At 51.9% G+C, this 17,953-nt stretch overlaps 3 protein-coding genes across 3 annotated transcripts; all 3 read right to left on the bottom strand.

Moving 5' to 3' along the window:
- Positions 1 to 1,391: 1,391 nt before the first annotated feature.
- On the bottom strand, positions 1,392 to 4,221 carry POX_f07472 (Nitrogen regulatory protein nrfA; the record flags this gene model as incomplete). The annotated part of the gene is made up of 2 exons (XM_050116270.1): positions 1,392 to 3,651; positions 3,791 to 4,221. The coding sequence occupies 2 exons, from the start codon at positions 4,219 to 4,221 to the stop codon at positions 1,392 to 1,394; spliced, it is 2,691 nt and encodes an 896-aa protein (XP_049966409.1).
- An 8,254-nt stretch (positions 4,222 to 12,475) lies between these two features.
- On the bottom strand, positions 12,476 to 12,777 carry POX_f07470 (uncharacterized protein; the record flags this gene model as incomplete). The annotated part of the gene is made up of 2 exons (XM_050116269.1): positions 12,476 to 12,601; positions 12,694 to 12,777. 2 exons carry the CDS (start codon positions 12,775 to 12,777, stop codon positions 12,476 to 12,478), a joined length of 210 nt encoding a protein of 69 aa, XP_049966408.1.
- A 2,453-nt stretch (positions 12,778 to 15,230) lies between these two features.
- Positions 15,231 to 16,162, bottom strand: POX_f07469 (uncharacterized protein; the record flags this gene model as incomplete). Its single annotated transcript, XM_050116268.1, has 2 exons — positions 15,231 to 15,880; positions 16,009 to 16,162. 2 exons carry the CDS (start codon positions 16,160 to 16,162, stop codon positions 15,231 to 15,233), a joined length of 804 nt encoding a protein of 267 aa, XP_049966407.1.
- Between the last annotated feature and the right edge of the window lie 1,791 nt (positions 16,163 to 17,953).

Genomic DNA, 17,953 nt, shown 5'->3' with positions numbered 1-17,953 from the left:
TCTACGCAATTGAATCTATCAATGAATCCCACATAGCCATGGTACCAGAAAAGAAAATTGGAAATCTTGAGTTTATCAAGGTATAAGGATAATCACAGCCAGCGATAATGACAGATCTGAATTTGATCATGCAGCTACATAGGTCAATAGCCCGAGACGGCACCGGCGAGCTTACACAACTCGGTATAAACATGCGCTGCACGCATCTGATCAAGAAAAGGTGGTCTCGATGCCGGAACCATCAATGTGGATTCTGGGCTGAAGAGTGGAGATGAGGTGGAGATGGTGTGTTTTAAGGTTAAATCCCGTCGATGAATCAAGACCGCTGGCACAACGGTACACCGTACCCACTAAGCTGGGACAAGATTCCAAGAATCGATATTATGATGGATTCAATGAAATGCACAACACGCTGTTTCGCTCGCTTCGTCCGCTCATTACCTAGTGGGTGGAAGCTTCGATGGTCGAAATCTTCGTGTATGCGAATATTGAATGGTGTTCAGACCCCCTATTCTTTAATTGGAAGGCGCTCAAGTACCTCGTCGTGGCAGATCGGGTCCATCTATACCTGCCCAAATCTAGCATATCAGTCAAAACTCCTTGGCAACTGGAAGTGACAAGTCTTTGAGTGTGTCTCGTCCCGTATATAGGTGCCAGTGCTGGATGAACTTGGACGGCTACAATCCGAGTGATCCATTTTCATACACATATACAAGGAAAAAGAAAATACCGAAACCAGCGTACTCGATCCATAGTTCTACTCGTAAAATTCATAGTCAAATTCAAGTCTAAATAAGCGCGTCAAATCCCGTCAAAGCCTCTCAGAGTCAGCCGCTCAGCAGCGCGTGACAGAACCGCATGGCAGCAATTGAGGGCGAGTAAGTCAAAATAAGTAAAGAAGAAAACGGGGCAAAATAAAAATGGAATCAAAGACATGAGATGCGCACTTCTGCCCGGGTCCAACCGAGACATGGGAAACACGAGGCAAAAAGAAACAGGAGAGTGGAGGATGGACACCGGGCAGACGCGATTGTATCAATCAAATCACAAAGATCATCAAGCACACATAACGGATAGGGACAAAGAGACAGCGTGGGAGGGGGGGGGGGGGGGGGGGGGGGGGGGGGGGGGGGTGGGGGGGAAGGGAAAGAGGGTGAAGCAAAAGCCGCATCGGACCGGTTGTGAGTCAGCGGACCCGTGGCGAGAGAAGAAGGCGATTAGTCGGATAGAAGTGAGGAAGATATAGTAGCTCAGAGCCTGCATAGAAAACAGACCAGCAATTGCGCGGCACCGAGCTTCCACAGCAGGCCCGAACGTGGTCAAGTCCCTCATCGTAGATTGTAAATCAAGATGTCCCTCCGCTTCAACGGGTACCGGGGGCCTCTCAGGGTCTATAGACTCATAGTGAGCCACTCCCACTCCTGACTGGCGCCCTGGCCACCGGCAATACTGTGATTAGCCGGGTTGGCAGCCGCCGGAGGCATAGCAGGTGCCAAAGGCACTACTTTCGACCGACCCGCGGAAGTGTTGGCTCGGGGACTGTCTTCACCGTCCGGATCAGAACCGGCTGGGGCCTTCTCCAAACGGCGCTGCCGTCTCGGAGCCACTTGCACTCCAGCACGGGCTGACGCAACACCCGCGGGAGGGCCCGCCTTGGGTGGAGCGGCAGCAATGGGGACCACGCCAGGTTTGCCCATTGTGTTGGAGCCACCAATGGCGGGAGGAGACTCCGAGGAGTTGCCGTTGGGGGTACGAGAAGCAATCAAGTTGGATGGCGCCTGCTGGATGGAGTTTTTTCGAGAGGATTTCTTCGAGCCACGGGAGGTGCCCACCGCCAGAGAATTGGCGCTGCTGCGGTTGCGCTTCTTGATCACGTCGGTCTTGAGCGACAAGGGACGGACCACACCGTGAAGCTTCAAGAAGAGACCGCAGGCATTGCACAGCGGCTGGCCTTCGGGATTACGGCGCCACAAGGGAGTCGTCTGGGTAAAACAGTTGGTGCAGGTCGTTGGCCCCGCGTTGGGATCTCCATTTCTAGAGCCCCCGGGACTACCTGGACGTGACGGCACTGCACTGCTCAGACCAGACTCTGGAGGCGTGCTGGGGGAAGGATGGTTGGTTGGCGGATTACTGGTCATTCCGTTCATGCTCTGTCGTAACAGAGCCTGCGCGTTAGGGGTGGAGACCGTTCTGGCAATCTTCTGGCGCCGAGGATCCATGTCGCGATTTCGAACGTCGCTCACGGACGCAGCGGAACCGTGACCGCGGCCCATCAGGCTGCTGCCATGCTGCCAATCAGAGGGGCTTTCCATCACGTCAATTGATCCAATAGTGACTTGCTTGCGATGCAGCCCACTGAAGCCGGGCAAGGATTGCACTGAGCCGGAAAATCCGCTGTCCCAGTTCAGACCCGAATTGAGATCGCCCTCGTCCATGGGAGAGTAGTCGTTGGGCATGGCAATTCCTCCCCGCCCGTACGATGGGCCATCGTCATCTTCATTGTCGGAATCTCCCCCGAACGTAAACATACTGTTGGTCGGAGCGGTCGATGAGAAGTCGCTTGCTCCAAGCACCTGGTGTGGGTTCACGTGCTGAGGCTGCGGGACGGAGAATCCGGACGAGTGCATCGGGGTGGGCGCAATCGGGACGGAGCTTGGAGCTGAAAAGTCACTGGTGGAGGTCGCAGTGTTCGAGTTGAACATGTGACGCGGTTGCAGAGACGCCGATAGGTTTGAAGTTCGCTGCTGCAGATAGTTTGGAATGCGGCGCTGGGCGTGCGAATCCGTCGAGGGCACGTCATTAAAGAACAACGATTGTTCGCCCTCGTAGATTGGCTGTGGAGTCGACACGGTGGACTGATAACCCGAAGGAGGCGGGGAGAAGAACTCGTTGGAGTTCAGAGAGGAGGCTAATGGCGTTTGTGCATACATGTTGGAGAATGGATGGCCCGAGGTCATGGGAGACTCGGAAGGGGAGAATGTGAAGTGCTGCTGGTACGGCCCCGCCGAGTGAATACCGTGATCATCACCCACGCCCAGAGTGTCCAGATTGAAGGGAACGCTGGAAGTGTGATGGTGCTGCGGACGGCGGCCCCCGACAGTCCCATTCCCGGGCATTGCAAAGGCGGGCGGTGGATGATCCAATGAGTAGTCGGGTAGGGTGGTAGACAGGTTTGAGTGGTGCGCCAGCGCAGTGTTGGATACCGGAGGCACCTGGGGCGAGGCGTCGGCGGGACGTTTCCTGGTCGGAGCGCCCAACCCGGAGAAGAACTGTCGCTCATCGATACTGGTCTTACGCACTCTTCGAGGAACGTACCCAAACTCGCTGTTGTTGCGCTGATCCGGCGGTGGGTGAGGGAACGAGGCGGCTACTGTCGTGTCGTGGACCGGGTGGTCTTTGCGAGTCTTGATGGGAATCGAGGCGGTGGGGGTTGCATTGAAGTGCCGGTCGGCCGCGGGGTGGTGAGAGCTGTAGTCGGAAGGGGAATCGAAGGGAATAATGAAATCATCGATATTCATGGCGTCGGAGGTTGCGTCCATGTTCATGTCGGCGTGAGGGTCCGATGAGGAAGTGGATACCTGCTCGGACAGATGCAATTGCGAAAGTCCGCTAGCGTTGGGACTTGTGCTGTCTTTTTGGAGTTGTGATGCCCTGCCGATGAATGCTGGTCAGCCAGATAGCCGCGTTGGAGAATGGGACCGTAAGAGCAACGAATCAGAAGATAGGTGGAAACGGGGTTCTCTCAAGCCCGAGAGGACTGAGATATCTTCTGCGTGCGACAAGAACATACCGGGCTTGTTCCCGTTCCTTGCGTCTCAAACTCATGGCCATCATGCGCCATGTCAAGTTCTCCATACGTTCTTGGTTCGGGAGCTGGGATTTCGTCCGCGTGTATAGCTTCCAGATCTGAGCGGCCAAGGGATCGCTCTTCTGCAGCTCATCCGGATTGTCGTTCCCTCGTGGGGCACCGGTCTTCCACTCGGGGAAGATGGCATCCGAGAGCATGCCGTCGTGAGTCTTGGAGTTGGCGGTCGAGTCGGCCGGGCTGAAGGGGGAGCCAAAAGACAAATCATCGGACATCATGTGCGAGTCGATATCGATTCCGGAAAAGGCCAGCGCGGGCGATTGCGACGGTCGGGCTCCCCCATTTGGATTGCCGTGCTCGAAACCAGGCACGGGCCCGTGCCCATACCCACGCCCTCCATGGTTCAAACCCTCCATGGTCTCTTCAGAGCAGGAGTGGAATAGAAGGAGCGAGAGAGGGGAGGGGGGAGGGGGGGGGGAGAGAGAGAGAGGAAGGGTTTCAAGAGGAGGGGGAGGTTCTCAAGGAGCAGAGACGATTATAGATCCGAAGACAGTGACGAGGGATGGTCCGGATAGAGCCAGGATTGGTTGATTAGGAAATATCCCCCGTACCCGCCGTAAACGAGGGCCTCGTCCGGGGGGGGAGAGTAAATGAGGGCCAGAGAGAACGAAGGCAACCGAGCGAGACGATAATAGGATAGGACGGCAGCAGCCAGCGACCGGGGTCAGCACCGACGTCAGTACCGCTTGTCACCGTGCGAACGAGGGGGAGAGGGGCAGTTGCATGGAAGCGCAATCCCGGAATTTACTCACGATGGGAGACAAAAGGTATAGGATCGGAGGATATTGACCGGGCAGCGGAGCTCAGATCTGAGAAGGGGAGGGGGGGGGGAGGTGGGAGAGAGATGGGGGGGAAAAAAAGAAAAGAAAAAAAAAGGCCAGGGAAGTATCACGACCTCAACCAGTCGGCTGCCACCTTTTGGATGGCCGGATTGGTACTGGATGCCCTTGTCTCTTTTTTCCCCTTCTGTCTTGACGTTCCTGGAGAGTAGAGCGGGCGGGGCTAGACCGTCCAGACGCTCATGCCCCGGGGTGTGATCACAATCAAGAAGATAGTAGAGAGATGCAGATGCAGATACAGAGGAATTGGAACTGGCAGAGAGGTCGAGGTGGAAATCGACGATGAACAGGAGGGCGGAATCACGGGTCAGTTCACCACCAAAAAAAAAAAGTCAAGGTGGAAGAAGAGGCACCGGTCTCGCCTCTAGTGATGTATCGGCCACACTTGTAGGGAGACAGAGAGTGAAAAAGCAGGTGGAGCGGCCAGTGGTGCAAGTAGATCCTTTGGGACAAACAAATAAGAAAATGATGACACGAGCAACGAGTCAGCGACAAGCGAAGGTGTTCATCGGGACCATCTGGGTATCTAGCGATGGTCGAGTGAAGCTGCGCGCAGGAGGACTGACGACCGATGACCGGGTGGCAGATCGAACCGGGGGGTAATGGGTATTACCCGTTCGCTGAACGGGCCCGTTATTTACAGTACAGACAGAGTCATACATTAAACATTCACCACGTTCCAGCTTAGGTTGGACCCGATAATTTACCGTCCACGGGTTCCACCCCACGCGCGCTGCGGTGCAGGACAACCACTTCGTCACTGAGACAGCGAAGTCTACAGATGTACTACTACGGCTAGTAGTTGGCTGCGTAGCACTAACGAGTCAAGACCCCACGAGTAATTACAGGACTTTGGGCCATTGGATAGACTCCGTCCATTTTACGGAAAGGCGATAGTGCGGTGGCTACAAACATGCAGCCTATGCAATATTGAGAAAGCCCAGATATCCAGTCTTGAAAGAGTGAAATAAGTGATATCCGTACGCCAACTGCCAGGACGTCTTCATGGGCGGCACTTGGGAAGAGGGCCCGGGGGACTTGCTGAAAGGCAAGCAGCGATATTGATGCAACATAAGTTGACAACGACACCTAGTGTACGACGAATCGGACACGGGGCGTTTGATGTTTCTGCCATAAGTTCTCTCGTACCCCTTCCAACCCGGTTCCACATCCACATACATTGGGACCCATTGTAGACCACATCGTCGAGCAATAAAATTTATAGACCATCAAGTATCACCGGTAGAATTTTCAACATTCATGTTCTTTCGCAATCCAGCATACCTTAGACAGAGTGTGTGGTCCATGAAGGGTCCGGATACTGCCGAAAAGGAGATTCCGGCTCCCTCTGGGGGCTGGAATGAGCTAAATTCACCACTGTTGGTGTGATCTCATTCTTCTCGCCTTCAATCAGTAATGCACCTTCCGTAGTGGCAGCGCATTTCATGCTATTGAACAAAGCTCCACAAAGAGTCTCCAAGATTCAGTCATCCAATACCTAGATCCATCTGTGGCGATGGCTACTTGATGTCATACCTGGCAGATGGTGTCAAATATCAAGGCATGAGGAATAGGGCCAAGAACGGTCTAAATAAGGCCTGGCTTGCGCCTCTGTAGAAAGACAGCCGGGCACATGCAGGTGGGATCGCTGAACCCGTGCAAGGAACAATGGCAGTAGACGACTAGAAGACCATATCCATAGGAACAGTTTGGACGTTCTCACCCACTCACCTGGACGGGCAAGGAATCCGATGACCGTCGGACCCATCTCAGAACCCGATATCCCAGCTGTGGCCCGAAGTTGATCCCATGAGACCGCCTTGTCACCGCGAGACCCTGTCAATGACTCTTTCTGATGATCGATGTGTTCTAGCCATGAATTTATCCGAATTTAGATTCCTCGTGTGAAAGGATACACGACGCGAACCACACCTCCCCCTCCCCCCCGAATGATGCCGGACCATTCGTTCGGCAGTACCTATTGAAGGGGATTTTCCACGAATCGGCGCTCTTGACGACTGGAAGAATAATTAGAGATTGGGTGGACTACTGGTAGAGTATGTTGGCCATCAGCGCATGTACCTGCGACCAGATGACGCTCTACGGTTCATTAATGGGTTTCCACGGGGCCATTTGGCTTCAAGCCGCTCATCGGGGCCCCATCTCTGTGCTCCTGTCACGCCTTCTCTGTCTCTCACGCGCCTTTTCTTTTTTTTTCTCCTCCCCGATATCCGGACGTCTTGAAGAATGCGGGTGGAGTCGGCGGATGTGCCGTGCGCACTGGGAAGCTAAGCATACAATGCATGGCCATGCAGGCATCTGGGCCGCACGAGCCACCCAGCTCACGGACTCGCCCGCCACGAGTCGCCTTGACCCTCGTTTCTCACAGGGACCGTGGGTCGTGCGTCGTCCACTTCTGCCACTTCATGGCTGCCCCTCGGCCCGAGTCCGAAATCAGTCCCGCGACCGAGACCGTGAGTTGGAAAAGGAGACAAGGCGAGGGGGAAAGCGTTTGGCGTTTGGCGTTTGGCGTTTGGCATTTGGCATTTGGCATTTGGCATTTGGCAATTTAGCAGTGGATTCGAGACTAGCTGCGCAAATACGAAATTGACCATGCTGGCATGCACACGCTTGTCATTCTTAGCGTGGCGCGGACCCAGCAAGCTGAACTGGGGGCGAGAAGGGAGAAGGGAGCTAAGAGCTGCGGAACGTGGACGGATATGCCGAAGAACTGCCATGTGTGAGAATTGGAGATATGGGTCTGAGCATGTATGCTGGAGAACATCTCGTGGATGGCGACAATGCGGTGTCTCTCTAGGTCGTGATCATGACAAAAAAAAAGACTATCCGATTACGGTCGGCATATATAGTGCAGCTTACCGTGACTTGAGAAACACCCGCATTCTTTGGAGGTAGTTGAGCTCTGAACTAAAGTCCATGTACAACTATGAAAGCATTGCTTTTACTTTCCTTGTCAAAAGCACTTAAGAGTCTCTAGTCTCTAGTCTACCAGATTAAACCATATACAGTTTACACAGTACTGGTATTGGCACGCTATTAAGGAGTCAAATCAACATGACCACCGAGAGTGTCGAGGGTCTGGGACCCTCAAATAGTAACTCCATTCCCAGCATCTTTCCAAAAAAAAAAAAAAAAAAAAAAACAAATAAAACAAAAAGCCAAAAGCCAAACCCAAAATAGAGAAGTTAATCCGCTTCATGGAGACACTCTCGGAGCCTCCTCGGTGGATAGTCCCAGTCACGGCACGACGAGCTGGTGGCAGGGCCGAGAATGCCACAGATAGGATGGCGCCCGAAGAGCAGATGGGGACCACCTACGATAAGCCGACCCGGTTCACGGAGCTTTTTCGGTCGCGCCTTGTAACAAGTTAGCACCAAGGGATTGTTTACTGTTTAGTGTTTTCTGTACCACTAGGGTGGGCCACCTCAGGAACGATGGCCGAGTTTCTAGAAATTCTGCCCCCCCCCAGTAGACGGAAGGAGGATCTGTACGACAGAGTTGGACATTGGTAGTCTCCAGAAAGATCCTGCTTAGGTTTCTCTTGAAGTGGCTGATTGCGCGTGACCTACCTATCACTCATAGGCGGACCTGCCACTTACTTTGGGATCAGCTGGATGCGAGAAGACAGGATTATGTACGCAGGTGTAGACTGTATATATGCATCAAGTAACATCTACTGCAGTAATTCTACAAATGTGTACATTGACGGAACCTGTCATATTTGAGCTTCACGTAAACTTGTCGGTTACAGCTTGTTTCGGCTTTGCATGTCCAACTGTACGGGATCCTGTTTGGACTGTCAATCTTCACTGCGAGGATTCACCCACTTGCCGAGAGATTCTCACATCAACCGAGTCGCTACGCCACGATTCAATCGTCTGCATAAGGTCAACATGCAAACTACCAGAGACGATAGGAAAACCACCAGAATCACCGCGGGCATCGAAAAGGACGAGCCTAGAACGATGGACGAGTGGAGTGCAGACTGCAGAGCGGGCAGAGACCCGTGCAGGTCCAGCGCAGTATTCAGATGCAAAAACAAGACAAGCAGCAAGACAGCCCTGTCTCATCGGGGGGACCGAGCGAACGATGCCACCAGCTTGTTGGACATGAAGAGCGAATGGTTTCTTTGAGTTCTACCTACCGTGGGCAGTGGGGATGGACAAAGTGATGACTCGTACTTTGTCGTAGCCTTTTCCATCCTGAAGTGTCCAGCACTCACCGAGCGTGGTACATTCCTATCTTACCCGAGGCACCGGTATGGTATGGTATTGCAGACGGGTGTCCCGTCTTGGGGTATTGTCATTTCACACACCAGTAGCCACCGGCCAGCGGCTCCGTGCTGCAATTTCGGTCTGCAGTCTGCCACATCTACGGATGAGTTGCGCCAGACTCAAACTATCATCCGGCATCATTGCCCTTCTTGTTCAGCGAGTCGAGAAAAGCGTGCGCGCTGAGTGGTGATGGAATCTGGTCAAGATGGATCCCCTTCCTCTCCCCGCCATCCCCTCCCCCTCAGGACACCCGTCAGTCCGATTCCATTTGCTCGTCGTTCAATCTGAGACTGCAGTCTAACGGCCTGGCGGGGATGACAGCGGATCTTTTCTCAGTCCACGGCTAAAAGGTAAATGCATTGATGCAAGCCACCCATTCATTCCTTCTCCCCCTCCTTCATCTCATCTCCTCGTTACGCCCCGCCTGCCACTCAAAAGCGGTCGCCGCGCAACCTCATCAAGAGGACGCGGAGAATTCCTGAAGCATTCGCCACCAGTGGACCAGACTCTCACGCACCGCGGGTGCTGCTTGGCTCAGTCAGCACCGTTCCTGAGGACGATCCTCCGTACTTTCCCTCCTGAAAGGTTAGCAAAGATCCACGTCGCACGTAATGGCCAAATATCTTCCGACGAGATGGTTTGTCAAGCCCGTATTTCTCAATGATGAGCAAAGCCGATGATGACGGTCGGAGATGGAGAGGGTGGACTAAAAACCCAAAAGGGGAACTCATCTCCATTCTCAAACAGAGTGGGGGTCCGACCGGACCAGTAGATCCATCCGGACAGTATCTCAAAGTACAGTTCTGTAGTCTGTATGAATGAACATGCAGTGATGCCGCATGTTCAAGTGTTGTAGCTCCCAGAATGGCCGAGGCTCCGTGACTGGAGGGTTCCACATCGACAATCCTGTCAACCTCCCCCCTCCCCTCTCGTCTCCCTTCGAGAGAGCGAGAACCTGACGGTCAGATAGGGATCTCGGGAGTATCGAATCGAACCGCGCTTGACGTGTAATTGGCTGGGTTCTTGATCTCGGCAAGCAATGATCGTTCAACGCATCGCTGACGGGGGTCAGAAGGGCCAAAGTACACCAGGTCATCATTTCTGTCCGCGAACGGAGAAATTTCGAGTCCAAAATGCACTGCCGTGCATGTGAGTATGATTGAACGGCGTCAAATCACCGCCTCGAGAGATTGAGTGCCCCGAATCTGAATCTGTGGAAGCCTGGAAAGGTAATCTTTTGGCCCCACGAGGGAAGCTCCACCGAGGAATGGAGAGCGCGGGTGGATTCTCCTCCTCGTTTCCTCCAAAGAAATAGAACGTGGGAAAAAAAAAGATAATCAAAGGGGGGAAAAAAAGTACCACCTGGAGATGTGCGGGCGCGAGAGATTCACAACGCCTTCCGATAGGTCCCGGCTGAAGATATCTGGAGATAAGCCACGCGATAAGCCTTGGGTTGTCATTAGCCATTGTCAATTGCCTGTGATAGGAATCGTCTGCCTTTCCTGGTGGTCATCTCTGTCGACGGAAGCGCCATGCTGCATCGAGAGACATTGCAGTAACAGGCTTCGCTTCGAGACAGCATCTATGAGCCTCGTCATCATCTGTCGCTTAGTGAGTGGCCGGATGTTTCGTGACTGGAATACCGCATGAGCGGGGACCGTCATTCGCCGACCGCCTCGTCCTCCTCTGGGGAGGGGAGGTGAACGACAATCACTCTAATTGTGGAAAACAATCGACCCAGGCGCAAAACGAAGAGGACACTCTGATAGGATGAGCAATCCAAGGTGGAATGGTGGAGTCCCATGGCGCCGGCATATCCAACGGAGTTTGCGTCCTGCATCGGATCTAATCTTTCGCTTCATGATCCGTGGTCGCATGGTGTCTTGCTTCAAGGAGACTGCGCCCGGCAGGCAAATGGGCCACTCTTCCACAACGCAAAAATGGTCCAAGCTCCCGTTCTTGAGTTCTGTACATGCCATGTCTCGTGTGTCTCGTATCCCATGTGTCTGCACAGGTCGGATTTCCCCCGAGAGAGTCAACGAGCCCGGATGAAAAGAGTATCCGTTTAACCACGTGATATGGGTCCTTGATAGAACGTCTGTTGGTCGGCCCACTGAGTGTACCTCACTCGATCAAGAACGGAGATTGAACCGACAATTGAAAGCCCCCTCCCCCATGACCCATATAGGGTGATGATCTGTTGACTGAATGGTGAGACAGTGCTGTCTGATGCCTGTCCAGAATGGTCATGGTGCCTCGGCATCGCGGTGGCAACGGCTTGGGAATAGAGTCGTAAGCTGCTCATCCGTCAGCCAAACAAGAGGAGGAAGTACCATGCGATCAGCCACTGGCAGGTAATGGCCAAGACGGAGCACATGGGTCTGCATCGCCTCACACAAGCTCCCAAGTGGGCCGTGGCGCTCCAACAGGAGCGTATGTATGTATCGTATAGAGGATAACCGAGGCCAGTGAGCACAGGCACAGGAGGCGAATGATGGTCACTCCCTGTCTGGAGATCAGCTGGGGGGGGGGTTATCTGGAAGACCCAGAACAGTGGGCCATCCTCAATTCGGGGCGACACAGGAGGAGAAGCCGAAGAGAGTCGGGGAGGCAAAAGTGGAGGAGGTGGAGGGATCGGACAGGTCGAAGAGCTGGGAGGCGAAGGTGGACGCATACCAGAGATGGCCAATGAATGGGGGAATATTTTAGCGGCATCTGCGGTTACGACAGAAAAAAAACCACCTGAAGACCAAAGGACCCGGAAGATCCCAAGCGAAGCCGCGAAGGCAATCTCATGGCAATTCAATAAATGAACAGGGAAGGCGAAGACTGCGTAAAAGCAGCGAAGCGGCGTGATCAGTCGATGGCATTGGAAAAAGAGCTGGTCCTGGGAAAATGCCGACACGCAGAGGCTCCGACATGTGCAGTTGGTGTACTCGAGCCATCATAAAAGAGAAGCGCAAGACTGTGTCTGGGATGGAAAGGAAGAACTGTTTGAGAGATCACCGTATGCTACTCATACTTGGAGCTTCGCCCTCTCTCAACTTGGAAGTTTGATGTTGGTCTCAAAGTCCTGCCGTCAACAAAAATAGGTGATGTGGACATCCACAGGTCCGATCTACGATGTGCTCGAACAGGCTTGATGAAAAGCCGCTCGGAGTTCTCAATGCATACACAAAGAGAGACCATTCTGCAAGGCCAGGTGAAGGCGCAAGATCTTGTGAGTCTGTGATAGGGCTTGTAGTGGTCGTCTTCAACGGTACTTATACAATTCAAGAATGAGGGCATGAACGTGAGAGACTGGGTGAGGGTGACCCTGAGTGTGTGCATCCGGAATGTACAGAGTACACTCTTATTCGAGTACAGATAAGCCTCCTGCACCTCTTCCTCCGGCAGGGCTGTCATTCTCATTCGACAGGCCCTAAGACTCTTCCGTGACAGGCTGTTATCAGACAAGATGATAGCGAGGTAACTCATCATCCTGATAAAGGCGTCATCACAAGCCTATCCTGCCCGAGTAGTTGAGGCTTGTTGCGCACAATGGCAGCCTTGAAGGGGCCAGATAGGCTGATTGGAACATGATAAGTGTGCATATCGCTGCGCTTTGGGAGGACCAGTCAGACTGGTAAGAGCCTTCCGTGTCCTGATAAAGACTTTCGAACTGCGTCGGAACCCCGATGATCGTTGCACATACACAAGGTAGATCATTCCGGTGCCATTCTTCCTTGCGCACAATCTCCCTTCCCCGGTTTTTGAGCTTGAAATCGTGGGCGATCATCTTGGCGCGGGGAGATTGCCCCTTTTTCGCATCAATCACGATCCATTTATGAACTTGAGGCTTATCAGCAACAGATAGCTTGTTTCAATATCATCGCACCAAGGGGCCCCACGAAGTCTTCTCTGGCTCTTGCAATCTTTTCGATAATGATAGATTACGGCAAGATCATCTGGTACAAGAGGCCCTCGACCCAGTGACACCTCTTCTGTGGCGCCACTGCTCACCCTTGCATCAATGTATGATGAAACTCGCCCCCAATTTGAGATGATCTCGAGATCTCCCACTCCAGCCGGATGTGCATTGACCTACGAGAGTTCTCCGCGGAACAAGAAGATAACGATTGCTTCTTGAGGAGATTTCTGATTCGATGATCGTGACAGGATACGGATTGCAAGAAGAAGATGAATCTGCGGTCTCACTGCTTATCCTTGACTGAAAATCATCCCCCATCTTCCAAGACCATAAAAGTCTCGCCAAAGATCAGCGAGAATTATTTGAAACCTTAAATGCCTCGCCATTATCTGTAGATAAGGCTTGGGAAATGTGGTGACACTGCGTTGTTGTGTGAAGAGAAAAGCAGGACGTGAGATTCAAAGTGAAATTTGACATGAGAAAAGACTTGGATTGCACGTGAGTCATAACGGGAGATGAGCACAAGTCAGAAAAAGCAGGTAGGGTCTGAAGCCCTGCAAACGACTCACAGTGATGCACCATCTGCCGTCTAGATTCAAATTGCGTTTACGAGATGTGGGCAGTCGAAAAGTTTGCGAAGAGAACCTAAGCCTATACATATTAAAAGGCTTTCATACGTCGGACGACTATCATCAATTAGCACCTAAAGCCTATCCTGCATGTAAAAAATCCCACTCCCCCTTGGGACGTGCATTGATAAGCGCACCGACAGAAACGCGCTGCAGGATTTTCCCATCGCCTTGCTTATATCGAAGGATCAGTGGCCAGATTCGCCTTTAAGAAACCGGTCGACCCCCTGTCTCGACCCTCCCCATCCATTGCCTTTTTATACCGCTTGTTTGATCCCTTCCAATTCGGCCTCTCCTGCTGGAGGCTCTCAACACACAGTAACGTGCGATCCGCTTATCCGTCGACATGAATCGACTGAGGCCAGTCTTAATGAATTTAAGGAAAGAAGCATTTTCGTTGACCCCATGACCACCATCTGAAATGAAGCCAGTATTACTTTCGTACCTGGGTTGATGAACCAATTTTCTCAAGGCGCCGTACCTACTCGCTCGGGAAAATGGATGCTCTCATCTCGGAGGGGCTCATCATTTGTGTTCAACGTGTATGGAAATTTCCATTATTTGTCATGCACCAGAAACATACCACATCTGACTTGAGCCATAGAGAAACACTCAAAAATCAATCGATGTATGGCTCCACCATTGAGATATTTTTTGTCGGTCCAGGCGCGAAATGAGCTTCCTCTCGACTAACAGAAACTCTTCTATGTGCTGTTCAAGTGGACCTAACAATCCACGTCGATGGTGATGCCCAATCCGCAGCTCTCTAATCTACTGGCGGTCTCTTTTTCTCACAAGCATATTCGGTGTAAGAGCCATGCGATGGAATGGTAGCCCCGGACACATCGGGATGCGCTTGAAGGCGAGGAAACAAAAGCCAAAGTATCGACAGCTAAAAGTCTAAAAGAGAAAAGTTGATTGTAAACGAAAGATTCCCAAGAAGCAAGAAGTCAAGAACGTATGAGACAATTCAGTAGGCAGAGTGGGGGAATATAATAAAGCAAAAAATATATATCTATAGTGTGCTGACCACATAAAGTCTGCAATCAAAGGAAAATGAGAACGGATGTGATGCATCCTGAATCAAGGCAAGATAAATACAGAGACACCAGAATGCCCAAACCAGCATTCTTCGATCTCAACTCGAAACAGGAACACTCGGGATCAAAGCCTGCTAGTACATCACAAAGGACTGTAAAATGAAAATCGGCTTGGGCTATGTGAGAGAGCCTCAAGACAAGAGAAAATGCCACCCCCAAAATCCTTTTTGCGCCGGCTGATGACCCTCAAATAGACTGGCCGTGGTCGATGAGGATACAGTGAAAGTTCAAGCCCTAAGGCAGTGAGTGCAGATGAAGCAAGAAAGACAAAAGTGATGAGAGGTCAAAAAAGGAGAGAGGCACAAAAAAAAAGAACGTCCTGAGAGATGTGTCCAACCAACGGGGTATTGCGAAATAGAAAATGAGACGAGCTGTCTAGGAATTGTTCGTGTTCAAACGTGATAAGAGGCCGGACCCAATGCGAGAGAGAGGTGAAGAACAGTCGTTCCTTCACAAGAGGTGCATCAACAAAGTAAAAAGAACCAGAAACGATGCAATGAGCACGGATTAGGCGAGTTTGGTCTGATAGGGAAAAGTAATGAGAAGAAACCGCGGAAAGCGGAAGAAAAGAAAAAGGAAACAGGCGCCCGCATTAAGGCTCAGACGTTCTCGGCTGCCCAGGATGACCCATCGGGTGAGGGATGTATTGTTGTTGGGCCAAATCGCCAGTGTACATTGGGTATGAAACTGCACCCATATTACTGGACATGGCATTCATCTGCTGCCATTGTGCAAAGTTCATCCCGCTCGCCTGATTCGAATAGGCTATGGCCCCCGGTGGCATTTGCATATTAAACCCTGGTCCAGGATTGGCGTGGGATGCGTTCGGATGAGCAGGCGTAGTCATCCTGCGTTTAAGGTCGGGAGCCATGGGAGATTGAAAATGGGCAGAGAACGAGGGGCCGGGTTCCTGTGGAGGGTAGCTCATCGCTCTTGATGGCTGTGGTGGTAACGTCCAAACCGACCCATCAGGCTGCACAGTGTACCCAGCAGGTCCCGGATTCATGGGCTGTATGTGTCCCGCCATTGGTGACGCACACGAAATTGGAGAATTGGGAGACATTGCAACTGGGACCGCGCTAGAGTCCCAGGTCTGAGGAGTCATGTTCATCATCTGTCCCTTGCCAGAGGCCATTGCCGTCGCTAGCATTTGCGGATCAGAAATTGTGGTAAAGTCTTCCCAACTTGGCGTGCCTTCCATCGTAGTCATTCCCGAAAAATCCTCTGATCCTCCATGTTGACCTAGAAACGAACAAAGTACGATTAGTCTGATGGTCGAGCGAAAAAAAAGCTTGATGTAGACAAAACACGAGAGGTCTTTTTCTGACGACATGTGTCAAAGAGTCAGTCCCCGATCCCGGTTTACTTACTGGGTGTCAAAGACGACATCTGAGTCGGCGCAAATGCGCCTGGGTTAAATGCTGCCATTTCACCTGCCGAGACACTCATCGACATCGGATTGTATGGGTAATAAGACTCCCCCGACTCCGGATTGAGGCTGTTTGGCGAGGATGGGAGAGACATTGGGGTTGTTGCAGAAGGGGCAGATCCCGCATCCATTCCTGAGCTGGGTCGCGATTTCTTTTCCACGGGGGGTTGTTGGTCAACGGGGAAGAATTGACATTCCTTGCGTAATCGAATACAGTTCTCGCAGCGTCCTTGGGCATCATCCGCTGCCACTAAGCAACGAATCTTCCGACGTCGGCAGTGTACTAGAGCGGAATGAAAAAAAAAAGGTGATTAGTCCAACTTCCTCCATCATGCCATGTCAAATCTCCCTGTCTCGCTGTCCTCAATGCGATCTCAATCATTGCAGAGTCCGTGAAACACGACACTCGATCAGAAAAGGCCCCAGTGAGCAGAGCAGACGAGCGCTTTGAAACGGCCAGGTCGGATTGGGGCGAACTTACCACACGCAACAGATGTGCGATGATAACCCAACTTGTTTCTCTTCTTGTCTGCGGAACTCATCTCCATTGAATTTTGCGAATTGTGTATTGAGTCCATTATCGCAATGGCTGCGGGCATCGCTCCCCGTAGTGAGCTATTCCTGATGCGCCAGACCGATGCGCATGAGCAAGCGCCGAGATAAAGACGAGGGGAATATACCCCAGAGGTGATTTGTTGAATGAGCAGAGGCAGCGATCGCTGGTGTACTCTGCTTTGAATCGGAGTTCAGATCGAACTGAGGTAAAAACACGCGACGGTCTATTTGGTCCGCACCAGTAGTCGATTTCGGGCTGAAAGGGTGGGAGCAGTATTGCTGGTGATTGTTACTTTCGTTGTGGGGTTGAACGGTGATTCGATTGTTGTCAGAAGAGCAATAGGCGAGCAGATTGAGGTCCGACTTCGCAATAAGGCACGACAGAAAGGGTAAGAACTTTCAGATTACTCTCCTGGCCAGCAGTGTCGTTGCAATAAGGTGAAGGGCGACGATGTCGGAGCGAAACAAAGTTGGTCGCCACAGTGAACAGGCCACCGGAAAATTCAGTACTGGCTTAAAAAGAGATTTCCTCTCCCCCCCAGAAACAATACGATGAGTATGGCGGTCACTCTGTTCACTTCGTGGATTGTATGTGATGACCAGAGAGTCGCGCAAGGCTCGAAGGCGTAGTCGGCCAAGTATAGATCCACTGCAATTGACGAACCTCTGTCCTGGTGGGTGATTACCGATTAAATAGTCAAGTGTGCAAATCGCAAACGGCTGTTCAACCTTGAAGAGTGAACGGGTATAGTGTCCAGGCTCTGTTGTGCCGCCTTCAAACTGGGAGAAACGGTATGGCGTGGCGTTGCAGATTTGCCTTGTGCGGAACGAAGATCGAGCAGTGACCAGACAGCGATTCCAGAAGAGATTGTACACGGGTGAGAGATTGGAAGACAAAAACAAGAGAGAAAAACAAATAGAAAAACCAAAGGAATGTATGAATTGGCAGATGGAAGAGAAGAGACCCAAAGGAGGAGGACGGAGGAAAGGTCGAGGGACTTACGTCCTATAGACTTGAAGAGTCGGGAAGCTAATCGCGGGGTGAAACGCCTAAAGGCTGAGTTTGGGCTTTCTGTTCTCTCCTCTCCGGAAATGGGGTTGTCTCAATGAGGACGACTGTTTCCCACTTTTCGATTTTCTTTTTGTTCGTCTTTAATTTTCTTTTTGGGTGCACCAAAAAAAGACAAAAGGAGAAATGTGAAAAAGAAAATTAAAAATAAAATCAAATTGGGGAAAAAGAAATTCCCATTTTCTTCATCTCCTTTTGAGGGAAAGGGATTGGATCCCCAGCGCAAGTATATCCCACCGTGCGTGGAACAGAGTGGCTTTGT

This window comes from Penicillium oxalicum, chromosome VI (genome assembly GCF_001723175.1).
Source record: "Penicillium oxalicum strain HP7-1 chromosome VI, whole genome shotgun sequence".
In the NCBI taxonomy this organism is placed as follows: domain Eukaryota; kingdom Fungi; phylum Ascomycota; class Eurotiomycetes; order Eurotiales; family Aspergillaceae; genus Penicillium; species Penicillium oxalicum.
Note: the sequence above shows the minus strand (reverse complement) of the source record. Positions and strands in the feature narration are given on the sequence as shown.